The sequence below is a fragment of the Pristis pectinata genome, chromosome 16 (assembly GCF_009764475.1).
Source record: "Pristis pectinata isolate sPriPec2 chromosome 16, sPriPec2.1.pri, whole genome shotgun sequence".
Lineage (NCBI taxonomy): Eukaryota > Metazoa > Chordata > Chondrichthyes > Rhinopristiformes > Pristidae > Pristis > Pristis pectinata.
This window is the reverse complement of record NC_067420.1, coordinates 5,182,243-5,197,184: the sequence shown is the minus strand read 5'-3', so window position 1 is coordinate 5,197,184 and position 14,942 is coordinate 5,182,243. Positions and strand designations below refer to the sequence as shown.

Genomic DNA, 14,942 nt, shown 5'->3' with positions numbered 1-14,942 from the left:
CTAATAAAACTACATGGGCATTATTCTAATACGGGATAAGTGATAGAAATGTGTATTTGTTTAATAGTTTTAATGCTTCATTTTTTGCTTTAGTGTGGGGAGCCTTTCAAAGAAGATGATGTGATTGTACTGAATGGGAGTAAAGAGGAAATGGCAGATCTTCGAAGGAGAATGGAGGAGAGAAAACTTGCGGCCAAGTTGAAGGTAAGCTGGTAAAAGGCGAAGGCTTAGAACATTTAAAAAGGGCCCATCCTGGACTCTGAAGCCAATGTCATGTCCAGTACTGTGTGAAAGTGGCTTTGCAATGGCTGCAACCTGCCAGGTCATTTCTTCAACTTAATAGCAATGAATAAAACAAGTCAATCAACTTCTGAATGAGAGAGATATTGGGAGATTGAATGAAGTGACCCACCTTATTAAACAAAATTGCTCTTTCTCAGTCAGCTGACTTGGGTTTCAATTCTGAATTAATTATCAAGCTATAAATAACTTGGAATGATACATTTCAATGGGCTTACTATCCTCAATGGAATGAGGACATAAGGATTACCTTTAAAGTGAACACACAATTAAAATTTTTTTTAAAAAATTGATAAACCTAAAAGATCACAGAACTTGTTGAATCTTTCCTTAACACATCCATATCAAGTATTGTTTTTATGTATTAGTTGATACGGCTAATGCTGTTCTAGTGTGCTGCAGTTCACAAACATTAAGTTAACAATGACTCGGTAATATACTTGGACTTTTGGAATCTGCTGTGAAGTTCAAAAGTGAAATGTATTTTTTATAAAACAAATCTTCTGAAATATCCATTTTGAAGGACTCCACATGTGTTGTTTTTGACATTTTATCTTTGTCAGTGGAGCCTCGTATTTTTATAGCATCGCCACAGGTTACAGGCTGAACCCAGATAACAAACGGGTTCTGTTTTTATAGATGTCCATAAGTCAACTTTGTCTGTAAGTTGGAAAATACACTAAAATTACTCTAAATTAATAATAACTCCACAGAATTGTAATGAATGGCATCAAAAACACATAACAAAGAACATAGAACAGTGCAGCACAGGAACAGGCCCTCTGGCCCACAATGTTGTGCCAAATAATTAAGCTAATGACACCTAATTAAACTAATCCCTTCTGCCTGCTTATGGTCCATATCCTTCCATTCTCTGCCTATGTAACAGCCTCTTAAACGCCTCTGGCGCATCTGCCTCCACTACCACTGCTATCAGCACATTCCAGGCACCACCCACTTTCTGTTAACAAAAAAACTTGCCCCACACACCTCCTTTGAACTTTCCCCTCTAATATTAGACATTTCGACCCTGGGAAAAAGATACCGGCTGTCTATCTATGTCTCTCTTAATTTTATAAACTTCTATCAGTTTTCCTCTCAGCCTCAGCTGCTCCAGAGAAAACAACCCAAGTTTGTCCAACCTCTCCTTATAGCACGTGCCCTCTAATCCAGGCAGCATCCTGGTAAACAACTTCTGCGCCCTCTGCAAAGGCTCCACATCCTTCCTATAATGGAGTGATCAGAATTGAATGTAATACTCCAGATGTGGCCCAACAAGAGTTTTATAAAGCTGCAGCATAGCTTCACGGCTCTTGAACTCAGTGCTTCGACTAGTAAAGGCAAGCACGCCATACACCACCTTTACCACCCTATCAACTTGTGTGGCCACTTTCAGGGAGCTATGGACGTGGACTCCAAGATCCCTCTATACATTGATGCTGTTAGGGGTCTTGCCATTAGTTCTGTACTTTTTTCTTTACATTTGATCTCCCAAAATGCAGCACTTCACACTTGTCCAGATTAAACTCCATCTGCCATTTCTCTGTCCATATCTGCAACCGATCTATATCCTGCTGTATGCTTTGGCAATCTTCTATGCTGTCTACAATATCAATAATCTTTGTCATCTGCAAACTTGCTAACCCACCTCTCCACATTTTCATCGAAGTCATTTATGTGCATCACAAACAGCAGAGGTCCCAGGATGGATCCCTGTGGAACACCACTACTCACAGACCTCCACCCAGGATAAGACCCACCGACCACTACCCTTTTGTCTTATCTGGACAAGCCAATTCTGAATCCAAACATCCAAGTCACTGGATACCATGCATCTTAATCTTCTGGATGAGCCTCCCATGAGGGACCTTGTCAAACACTTTACTAAAATCCATGTAGACAATATCCACAGCTCTACCTTCATTAATCAGCTTTGTCACCTCCTCAAAAAAAAACTCAATCAAGTTAGTAACACATGACCACACAAAGCCACGTGGACTTTCCCTAATTAGGTCATGTTTTACCAAGGGTTCATAAATCCTATCCGTAAGAATCCTCTCCGATAGCTTCCCTACCTCTGATGTGAGACCTGCCGATCTATAATTTCTAGGACTTTCCCTTCTTGAACAAGGGAACAACATTAGCTAGTCGCCAGTCCTCCAGGATCTCGTCTGTGGCTAGAGGATGCAGAGATCTTGGTCAAGGCCCCAGCAATCTCATCTTTTGCTTCTCTCAATAACCTCTGGTGTATCCCATCAGACTCTGGGGACTTGTTCACCTTAACGTTCTTCAAGAGACACAACACCACCTCTTTCTTTATCTCAAAATGTTAGCATGCCTCACACTGATCTCGCTATCCTCCACGTCCTTCTCCTTGGTGAATACTGACGCAAAGTACTCATTTAGGACCTCGCCCACATCCTCAGTCTCCAAGCACGTTTCCTCTATCCTTGAGTGATCCTACTGTCTCCCTAGTTATCCTCTTGATTCTAATATAGAATGCCTTGGGATTCTCTTCAGTCCTACTTGCCAAGGACCTATCATGGCCACTCCTGGCTCCCTTTTTGAGTTCTTTTCAGGCTTCTTTATAATCCTCAAGAGCCCTTATTTGATTTTAGCTTCCTAAACCTTACATGCGCTTCCTTTTTCTTGACTAAATTCACCACCTCTCTCATCATCCAAGGTTCACTTACCCTGCCATCCTTGTCCTTCTTACTGGAACGTACCTGTCCTGTACTCTGTGCAGTTGGTCTTTAAGCCCTTCACATGTCAGATGTGGACTTGCCAAAAAAACAGCTGGTCCCAATTAACTCTCCCTAGTTCCTGCCTAATACTCTCATAATTTGCCCTCCCCTACTTTAATACCTTCATGCAAGGCCTGTACTTATTTGTAGCTGTCTAAAAACTTAATGACACATAAAAACATAAGACAGACATAAAAGAACAATTACTAAAAAGAGAGAGGAAACCTGTTCTGTTGTTTGTAGGGACGATCATGTGTACATATGTTGGACTTCTGAATGTAATATTATGGGAGCTCGTCTGTATGTATGGGTGTCCATAAATATGAATGAGCTCTTATGATATTAACTTCATTTCTCCCCTCCCCAAAGACTCTTTGAGAACATCCTTGAAGCATTTCCTCTGTCTTCCTGGTGATCTATTGCTGTTTCAAAGCTTGGAGTAGTGTTCTTGTTTCTGAAGTCTGGTGGTAGGCATGCAGGCCATATTGCCCAAGCACCTGAGCTGGTGAATGTGATGCTGACATTGGTTTGCCTATCCTGACAGTGGACTTGAAGGATTATGAAGTGGTATTTCACCAGTGTTTTGAGGTGCCCAGTGTAGGTTGCCCACATCTCTGAAATGTATAGTAGCGTGTGGTTCACTGGTACACAGTAGACGACGAGTTTGGTGAGTTTAAGTTTTGATCTCCAAATATTCCTTTCCTTCGTTGATTGAAGACAATACTGGTGGATTGTAGGCGTGGTGAATTTGTGGCTTAGAGGTCACTCCCTAGAAGTAGAATGTTTTCTAGGATCTCATTATGGATCTTGATTATCAAGGGAAGGGATTGTGTGGCAGGAGCAGGTTGATTAAGGACCTTTTGTCTTCTCGATGGAAGCACAAGAGACCGCAGGTGCTGTAATCTGGAGCAAAAAATAACAAACTACTGGAGGAACTCAGTGGGTCAAGCAGCATCTGTGGAGGCAGAGGAATCATTGAAGTTTCGGGTCGATACCCTGCATCAGGGCTGGATCAGGTCAAGATTACAGGGTCCTGATGCAGGGTCTCAACCTGAAATGTTGACCATCCTTCTGCCTCCGCAGTGCTGCTTGACCCACTGAGGTCCTCCAGTAGTTGTTTTATGCTTTGTCTTGTAGATGTGTGTAATGCTATGGGATGCAGAACCTGTTCAACATGCCTCTTGAAGGATGCAATCCACATTGTGACTCTGGAAGGAGCTCTTCAGTCACTCAAAAATCTGCTAAGGATGCTCTTTGTGATAACTTTCCCTTTGACAGATAGTAAGTATGCTCCTCTGTAATTACTGAAATGAAATATCTCCTCTTTGAGGAAGGTTGTGATTATAATATCTCCAGGATCACCCAGCGTGCTCTCCTTTTCCCAGATAAGTCAGGAATTGACCCAGAAGTACTTCTCCATCATTTTCTAATACCTTAGCAAAGATTTTATCTTCTCTAGAAACCTTGTTTTTTTCCGGTTGTTGAATGGACTTTTTAGCTTCTTACTTGGCTTGGAATATCTCCAAAGTTGTAATAGAGAACAAAATATACTCAAGTTCACTCAATTAACTCTTGACAATCTTGTCATTTCTAGGTTACATGTCTTTGTCACTGGCTTCTTGATCAGCCACGTGTAATAATGTGATAGATATTTTAGCATGATCAAGCCATCACCAAGATTAGAGCGGTCATTCTTAACCAGACAGCTTGACTAATTGTACACTATTTCGTACCATTTCTTCAATCCTAACTTCTGAAATCACTTTTAAATCTGCCTTAATTGCTTCAGTATCACTTTCTCTATGGAGTATGTGTCAGTGTGTTGATGATAAATCGTTCTCCCACTCCCCACTCCCACCATTTCACAATATGCTGTTGTCGATTAACTGCATCTTCACCATGCATTTCCACAGATTTACTGCCTCGCTTGCCACTAATCATATTTGTATACTCACAGCAATATCTCACTACCATGGCACATTAAGTCATCCATTGCAAATCATCCTACAGCTTTCAGTTTCAAAGGAACAAAGAGATTGGAAAATTGTCCTTTTCTCACTATTGTCTTAGGCAGTGGTCAGGCTGTAAAGGCATTTTCCTTAAATGGTCATATTACAAGGTCACAACTTCTCCAAGAGAAAGTAATTAACCAACTTAGCATCAGACCAATGTCTGTTGGTAAATTTTATACACACATTTTAATCCAATTCAAAAACTACTTGGAAGAATTTCCAATAGATGGGTAATTTTCCATTTTGTAACAGAGTACTTGATTAAAATTACTTTCGTCTTATTTAGGAGCTCTGGAAAAATTTTACCATCCTGTAGAGTATTACCAGAACATCTTGAAAGCACTAATAAGGTATTCCCATTAGCGCATTCTTGTCTGATTAAATCCCAGGAGCAACAAAAAGTCTTGTACTATTGTCCACTTTATTTTCATTTCATAATCCATATCTCAAACTGTTGGATTTACAGATTTTTCTCAAAGTTTAGGTTGGGTTCCCCAATTTATTTTTTCCCTTTAAACACAGAAAACTCCCACTTTTTCCCTGAGTCAAGATTTTTTAAATAATTTGTTTTCAAGATCTGGGTGTTGTTGACATTTATTGCCTATCCCTTATTGCCCTTGTAGGTAGTGGTTTGCTACTTTTTTCCAACCTCAGCTATTCTTCTCGTGAAGACGCCCACGATGCGGTGGGTAGGGAGTTCCCAGATATAGACCCTGTAACCGTGAAGGGCCTGATGTATTTCTAGGTCAGGATAGTGTTCAATTGAGAGACGAACCTGCTGGAAGTGGTTTTCTCATCATTTTCTGCCCTTGTACTTTGAGGTCAGAGTTTTGGGAGATGCTGGGTGAGTAACTGCACTTTGCTGATGTTATGCACTGCAGCCACTGGTGAAGGGAATGTTTATTTAGGGTGGTTGATAGGATTTTGGTCAATTGGGCTGCTCTATCCTAAGTGGTCATAGAGCACAGAATGGAAATAGGCCCTTCAGCCCACCTGTCTACGCTGACCAAGATGCCCATCCAAGCTCCAAGGAAAAAAGTCCCAGCCTGTCCAACCTCTCCCTTCAACTCAGTCCCTCAAGTTCTGGCAACGTCCTTGGAAATCTTTTCTGCACTCTTTCCAACTTGCAGGGTGACCAAAAATGAACACAAGTGCAGCCTCACCAGCATCTTGTGCAACTGCACCATGACCTCCCAACTTCTATACTCATTGCTCTGACTGATGAAGGTCAGCGTGCCAGAAACCTCCTTCACTATCCTGTCTACCTGTGACCACTTTCAGGGAACCATGTACCTGAACTCCAAGGTCCCTCTGTTCTGCAACACTTCCCAGGGCTCTACCATTCACAAAGTCCTACCTAGATTTGACTTTCCATAATGCAACATCTTGCACTTATTTGAACTAAACTCCATTTGCCATTCCTCAGCCCACTTACTCTGCTGATCAAGATCTCCCTGTAATTTTCGATAACCTTTTCTGTCCATATACAAACCACTGTGTGTGTGTGTGTACATAAATGAGTATGCATGCATTTGGCTATATGGATTTGTGTGTTTATGTGCATGCATGTGTGACTGTGTAGGTGCAAGTCTATATGTATTTGTGTGTATTGTGTGTGAATTGCATGTGTCTATATGTACTTGTTTTTGTGTGTGTGTTTGAGTTGTGAGGCATGTCTACTTGTGCTTCTCTATATGGGAACACATTTGATTTGTGCATGTGTATATGTATTATCTATGTATTTGAGTGTGTGTTTGTGTTGTCTCTGTACTGCCAGAGACAATACAAACACACAAGTACATTGACATGTGCACATGGGGCTTATCGGTTTGTCTCCGTGTGTAGGAATATTTGTGCCGAAGAGTATACGTGTCTGTGTTTGTCTCCTCTGTGTGTTTGTGACTGGTATGGGCATGGGTATATACATTTGTGTGTAGGTTCATGTGTGTGTGTATTTGTTTATATGTGCCTGCTTGAATGGGTGCATTTGTGTGTACATGCGTCCATGTGTGGGTAGGTGGTCAGACTCTGTGCTGTTGGAGATGGTCATTGCCTAGCAATTTTGTGGCCTGAATGCTACTTCCTAATTATCAGCCCAAGTGTGAATCTTGTCGAGGTCTTGCTGCACATGGGCAAGAGGCACTTCATTTGCTGAGGAGTTGAGTGGAGTTGAACATTGTGCAATCTTCAGTGAATAAGCCACTTTCGCCTGATGATGGAAGGAAGGTAATTGAAGCAGCAAAAGATAGTTGGGCCTAGCACTTGCTATGAGGAGCTCAGTGATGTCTTGGGCAGGAATGATTGACCTCTAACAACCTCAGTTATTCCTTTGTGTGAGGTATGACTCCAACCACTTTGCCCACTAACCAGGGCACCTTGACGCCATACTTAGTCTCTCAATATCAAGGGTGGTCACTCGTACTTCACCTCTGGAATTCATTTCTTTGCTCCACGTTTGGACCAAGGCTGTGATGAGGTCTGTAGCTGGGTGTTCCTAGTTAAACCAAAATTGGGTATAATTGATTAGGTTATTGGTGAGAAAGTATAGCTACTCTGAACCTGGCCAACGTTCGATGTGACGAATTCTCCCGAGTCCCTGACTCGGGCTCGTCCTCTGTAATGGTTAGTCTACAGCGTTATTGCTGTAGGTTATCCTGTGAGGCCCCTTTTAAAGATTTCTCTGCATGTCTCCCAGACATAGCTTGTTTCCTTCCACCAATTACATGGCTATAACACAACTACTTTCCGTATAGGCACTTATCTTTTAATCTTCAAATTCCTGCCAGCACTATTCCATAATTACTTTAACCACCAGTTCTGTGATTATCAACTTGTCTGTTGCACCTTTGCGATTTATCAGATGGTCCATTGCACAATGTCACAGGGTGTCTGTTTCCTTATCTGCTCAGGGTCAGTAACATAAATTCCTCACATATTTGTTGAGTAATTTTCTTTTCGCAACAGGCCAATTAGATGACAGTAACAATTAATTAAATAAGCGTAACAGTAATATGTGAACATTCGTCACGTCGAACGTCAGCCAGGTTCAGAGTAGGTAATCAAATCCAAGTAGAGTGTTTTTGCAATTGTTTGAAACTATGTAGCAAGTCTCTGAATTATTTGAAACTAATCATGAATAATAAATTAATAAAGAATATAGAAATACGGCTGTTAGACAAAGTCATTGTCTGCTGTGTTTGTGTAATATGAGATCACAGATGGTTTGGACGAGCAGCCTCAACATTCGCCAGGTTGGCAAAGCGAGTCTGGGAGAACAGAAAGCTGACAGCACACACCAAGGTTGCAGTCTACGGGGCCTGCGTCCTCAGCATGCTGCTTTACGGCAGCGAGACCTGGAGCCTCTACTCCAGACAGGAGCAGCGTCTTAATGCCTTCCACCTTCGTAGCCGGAGACGCATCCTGGACATCAAGTGACTGACAAAGTCATCAACATGAGGTCCTGACCCGCACTCAGATACCCAGCCTCTTCACCCTGCTTCAACAACGCTGTCTCTGCTGGCTGGGCCACGTACATTGAATGCCAGACGGGAGGATCCTGAAAGACCTGCTGTACGGGGAGTTGGCCTCCGGCAAGAGAGTGCAAGGACGGCCCCATCTTCGCTTCAAAGATGTCTGCAAGAGAGGCATGAAGTCACTGAACGTGAACATCGAGAGGTGGGAAGAAATTGCAAGTGGTCGCTCTCGCTGGAGGCTGGAACTACACAGGTCTGAAATGAGGAGAAGAGAAGCTGAGACTAGCTGCTGAAGAAAAGCGCACTCACTGGAAAAACAGCACCAAAGTAACACGAGGGGACAGCGCCTTCAAGTGCAGTCGTTGCAGCCGAGATTGTCACTCCCGTGTAGGCCTCTACAGTCACAACAGACGCTGCTCTTCCACTACCGACTGAAGCAAGATTCTCCATGCGCAGATCCATGGTCTCGCGAGACTAACAGATGCCACCACTCATCACCAATATGTGAAAGAAGACTTATCCATGGATGTATTTAAATATTGGATCCCCAGTTCCACAAGTTATCCCACCATATGGAAGTGTGTATCTCAGATTGCAGCTTGTATACCCTGGTGAGAAGCACAGGGCAGAGTTGTTCTCTAATGTGATAAAGTTGTTCAGGGAGCAAGGGAATATCATGAGCATATGGCTGGAGTTAAGAGTGAAGGATAACGTGGTGGGGATGTGTGATGCTTACAGAGACGGTTTCTTGCTTATGAACATCAACTAAATCGATTGGGCTAACTCAGGTTGGAAACTGCAAAGTGAAACAAAATATGGGAAAGGCAGCATTACGTGAAAAGGTAGAGTTGGGGAATGTGGGGGCAAAAGTTGGAAGGCAATATTTGCCCTTAAGCAACCTTGTTAATATCAGTGGTTTAAACTAAGAATTTCAATAGTGCAGTTAACTATGGTGTTCGACTTAAAACCGCAAAGGGCAGGAGCTGTGGGGTAACTGGGATAGGGACAAACAATATACTTATCAGTGGACTGATGCTTAGACAGGGATGAGCTCAGCAAATGTCCATGTTGTTCAATAGCGAATGGTAAAGGGAAGGAGTACCCCATCCATACATCAGAATGGATTAATCCAATAGTGCCAACCGTGAAGATGGTGTAACCAGTGGCATGAGGTGGAAGGGTGGATATGCCTAAGATGAAACCAATAGTTCCAGTCAAAGCTCCAGCACAAGTCAGTGAAGCAGACTCTGGTGAACCTCCACAAAGTTGGCATGCTGGAATGTTTGTCAGATAGGACCGCTTGGTGAGAGAGATGAGCTGTGGTTTGGTTATCCAAGAAGGAACTAGACTTTGTTGAACCTGTTGCAGTTTTCTAACATTCAGGACCCAGAAATATTGCCAAGTGTACCCTCTTGTTAGCTGCTTGGAGGTCTGGTTAATAATGTGGGCATGTTGTTCTATAACACTTTATTATTATTATTATTATTATTATCATCATCATCCATCACTAATATCATCACCTCAAGCATCTGAGCAAATGTTATCTAAAGACTAGGATGTATTTAACATGAACAGACTTGCTATCTAAACTTGCCAAGTCTAAAGTATTTACAGTGGCAAGACCAGCCCCTAAGGCTGTCATCATGGAGTTGAAGAGGAATACTTTTCTGCGAGGCTGAACTGGAGGGGATAATATATGATCAAGCTCTTGCAAAAGTAAGTCAACAACCAGATCACCAAAAAAGTTTGTGGATTTTGGAGGGGCACTGACTTGGAAGGAAAATAAATGTTCAGAACCACGGATGAATTCATGATGAACGTTGTCCAGTAATATCTTAACACTGGGCTGTAAAACAGCACCCAAGCTTGGATCAGGGAGTAGTTGGAGATATTGTGGAGGAGTAGGGGTGGGGAGGTGCATTGGGTGTTGGCAGATATCAGCTAAACTCTATGTACTGTCAGGGTGGTAACAGAGAGTAGGGGAGAAGGGAAGATGTTGCTGGTGGTGGATCCTCTTGGAGCAGGCTGAAAGGGCGAAGGGTGGTGTGCTGGATGCAGAGACCAGTGGAGTGAGAGGTGAGGACCAAGAGAACGCTGTTCTCTTTGGGGGTTGGTGTTGAGATCAGACATCCGGGAGAAAATGCGAGTGAGGACCAACTATGGTAGAAGAGAAGCCAGATTTCCTGAAAAGAGTCCTTTTCAGAAGCATAGACAATCTGCTGGAAGAACTCTGGGTTGAGCAGCATCTGTGGGAGGAAAGGAATTGTTGATGTTTCAAGTCGAAACCCTGCTCAGATACTGTGCTTTGTATCCAGGGACAGCAGGCACGGTAGTGTAGCAGTTAGCATAACGCCATTACAGCGCCAGCGATCTGGGTTCAATTCCCGCCACTGTCTGTAAGGAGTTTGTACGTTCTTCCCGTGTTTGTGTGGGTTTCCTCCGGGTGCTCCAATTTCCTTCCACTTTCCAAAAGACGTACAAGTTAGGAAGTCGCGGGCATGCTATGGTCGACACCAGAAGTGTGGCGACACTTGCGGGCTACCCCCAGAACATTCTATGCAAAATAATGCATTTCACGGTGTGTTTCAATGTACATGTGACTAATAAAGATATCTGATCTTATCTATCATTATTGGAAGAAACAAAATACTTTGGAAGAAATGTAAAACCAAACATCCCTTCAGGGTGAAGAATGGTAAGAAATTGGCATTTATAAAGTACAAAACCAGCAGAGGAATTAAAACTCAATACATCTATTAGATTTGCCAGCCCATAACCTGGGAATTCTAAGAGATTTCAGTAGAGACAGGTCCTTAATAATAGATCTCAGCGTGTTCCCTCACACTGATGCCAGGTTCTCTCATGCAGAGTTCATTTTTCTCCTCTCGCCGTTTTCTTGAATGACGGGGTTGCTTATGTTACCTTTCAGTCCAAGGGGACTATTGTCTCTTGCATTGTCCTATGCTAACTATTTTGTGCACTAAACCAAAGGCAGTAGTTTTTTTAAAAGCACTAGAGTTAGTGATGGGAAAAAGGGAAGTTGTAGAGCATCACAGTGAATAACATTGTTGCGATATCTTTGCTATTTTAGGGAACCAGTCAACTAGTAAACTTAATGTTTGCAAACATGAGAATGCAGAGGTCTGCTATGAGCGTGGGGATATCCCAGCATTCCATAGCACTACAGAAAGTGCTGACAGAAGTATTGAGCACATAGCTGACAAATTCAGGGCACTTAGGTGTAAGGAAGCAAAGAAAACATGGATTGAGTTAGTAGCATGGAGTCCCTGATGCTGGAGGTGTGAAATATTGCAGCTCAAGGAGCATTGGTGTAAGGCGAGGAAGTTGGGGGAGGGCTGGAGAAGGGACAGTAGGAGATTGAGTTGGGTGCCCTGGGACCAAGAGCTTCATTTAGTATAGTTCCTTAACATACGATAAGGATGGGCCAACAGGCTTAGAACCAACCAGTGTCAGCATCCTCACCCAGGCCAACATCCCAAAAGAGAAAAACAAAATGTTTTATTGCAACCTTTATACAGTGCTGAAGAATCCAATGTTACCCTCAACAACATGTGTGTTGAATGATAATATTCATAATCATTCAACCCACATGTTGTTGGTAGCCTTGTTTACAGTGCAAAACTGCGGAGTAAATCGAACTGCCTGTATTGGCCGAGCAATTAAGTGGCATCCTCTTGGTTACAAAGGAGCAAAAGTAGATTACTAATGACACTGGGCATACCTAGTTATTTGGACTGGTTAAACAAACAAATTGATGAAAACACTGACAAGATGTCCTCCCTAGTTCATGGCACAGACTGCCACCTTCAAGCCAAGGTAGAAATGTCAAATACTAGAGGGCATAACTTTCCCTCTCTTGCCTTTAAAGCTTAAAGGAGATGTGTGGGTTAAGTTTTTAAACAGAGTGGTAGTGCCTGGAACATGCTGACAAGGAAAGAGGTGGAAGGAGACACAATAGTGGCTTTTAAGAGGCATTCATGAAAATGGAGGGATATGGATCATGTGCAGGCAGATAGCTTTAGTTTACTTTGGCATCATGGCTGGTACAGACATTGTGGGCTGAAGGAGCTGTCCCTGTGCTGTACTGTTCTATGTAAATTGGTTTATTATTGTTACTTGTACTGAGGTACAGTGGAAAAACTTGTCTTGCACACTGTCAATATAGATCAATTCATTACACAGTGCATTGAGGTAGTACAGGGTAAAACGGAATGCAAAATAAAGCATCACAGTTACACAGAGTGCAGTGCCTGTAGACAAAGTGTAAGTTCATAACAAGGTAGATTTTAAGGTCAAGATTCCATCTTATCGTATTAGGGAACCTTTCAATAGGCTTATAACAGTGGGATAGAAGCCGTCCTTGAGTCTGGTGGTACGTGCTTTCAGCCTTTATCTTCTGCCCGATGGGAGGGGGGAGAAGAGAGAATGTCCGGGGTGGGTGGGGTCTTTGATTATGCTGGTTGTGTGCTATATTTTGATGCAAACAATGCTTGTGGTGTGTGCTTGACCTCCAAGCAAATGAGATTTTCATTTAAAGACGTCGACTCTATCTGAAAAGTTATTTTTGACTGAGTAATGGATGATAGTGCTGCTGACCCTTGCCATTCTTGAGGCACTGTGGTCAACAGCAGTGCTGCTAAACCTACTCAATGGTGCTTTTATTTTTAAAGCCTTGAAACTGTTCAGCTGATGATAGCTTTGCTCTTTTGTCTGCATGCTTAATTGCAGTTCTAGTTTCAAACAAGTTCACAATTGATCCTTTGTGATGGCCATCTCCAATCTTTGTCCCAAAGGAAAACTACACTCAAATTTGGCCTATGTACTTTGAGGAAAGACAACTACAATTGGTCAGAAACTGAACAGTGTGGGGAAGCCTTAACCATTTTGCTGTATGGAACGTAATGCTCTGCCTGCCCTAATAGTTTGTGGTCCTCAACTTTAAGCATGTTCAATGCTGTAATTTCAATTTTGCTTATATCAAGGCCTTTTCTAATATCTTTCCTTGAACTCAAATTTTTGAATGCTTTCTTTCTTCCCGCAATTTCTTTCCTCCCATCCTCACCAGCAGATCTTGATTTTTGTTTGGGGAGAAAAAATCTGCAGGGAAAAACAAAGTAAGATCAGGCACAGGCCATTTGGCCTTCAAGTGTGCTCCATCATTTGGTTCAATCATGACTGGTCATTTCAATTCCATATTCCTGCTCTTTCTATACCTTTTGATGCCTTTTATGCCTAAAATATCTATCTTTAAGTACATTCATTAACTTGGCCTTCATTGCCTCTGGTAGGGAATTCCACAAATTCACCACCCTCTGAGTGATGAAATTTCTCCTCATCTCACTCCTAAATGCCTTACCCAATTTACTGAGAGTATGGCCCCTCATTCTAGACACTTAAGGCAAGGAAAATATCCTCTCCATATGCAGTCTGCCTAGCCCTGTTTAAAACTTTGTATGTTTCAATGAAATTCTTCTAAACTCTAGTGCAAAACAAGATGTTACTGAGACTTGGGTTATAAGGAGAGACTGGATAGGCTGGGACTGTTTTGTTTTCTCCCTGGAGTGTAGGAGGCTGAGGGGTGACCTTGTAGAGGTTTGTAAAATCGTGAGGGGTACAAATAGGTGAATAGTCGGTCTTTTCCCCAGGGTAGTGGAGTCCAAAACTAGAGGGCATAGGTTTAAAGTGAGAGGGGGAAAGATTTAAAAGGGACCTGAGGCACAACTATTTCACATAAAGGATGGTAGTATATGGAATGAGCTGCCAGAGGAAGGAACATATGGACTGGGACTGCCATAGTGCTAAGGGCTTAGATGGGGTGGAAGTTAAGTGTGTTCTGGAAAGTTTCCTCAGGCAATATATGGAGGGCCCTGCTAGGGAGAGGGCAAAGCTTGACCTAGTCTTGGGGGGGGGGGGGGGGGGGGGGAAAGGCAGGGCAAGTGACTGAAGTGTCAATGGAGGAGCACTGGGGGAGGCGAATTTTGATAGTATTAGGAACTTGCAAAAGTTGATTGGAATAGGTTGCTTGCAGGCAAAAGGACGTCCGCAAGTGGGAGGCTTTTAAAAGTGAGATAATGATTTCAAAGTCTGAATGTTCCTATTAGAGTGCAGGGCAAGGCTGGCAGGAGTAGGGAACCCTGAATGACAGGAGATATTGAGGCTCTGGTCAGCAAAAAGGAGGCAGCATGGGTCAGGTACAGGCAGCTGGGATCAAGTGAATCCCTGGAGGAGTATAGGGGATGCTGGGGTGTACTTAAGGAGGAAATCAGGAGGGCTAAAAGGAGGCGTGATATAGTTTGGTAGAAAATATTAAGGAGAATCCAAAGAGGTCTTGTCTATATCAAGGAAAGAGAGTAACTAGGGAAAGAATAGGGCCCCTCGAAGACCAAAGTGAA

The 14,942-nt window shown here is 42.7% G+C and overlaps 1 protein-coding gene across 1 annotated transcript in view; it reads left to right on the top strand.

The window, feature by feature from the left end:
- The window catches only part of rtf2 (replication termination factor 2), a 60,996-nt gene that overhangs the window by 35,769 nt on the left and 10,285 nt on the right, over positions 1 to 14,942 (top strand). The window contains 1 exon segment of the mRNA XM_052031369.1: positions 94 to 204. Within this exon segment, the coding sequence (XP_051887329.1) occupies positions 94 to 204 (111 nt within the window).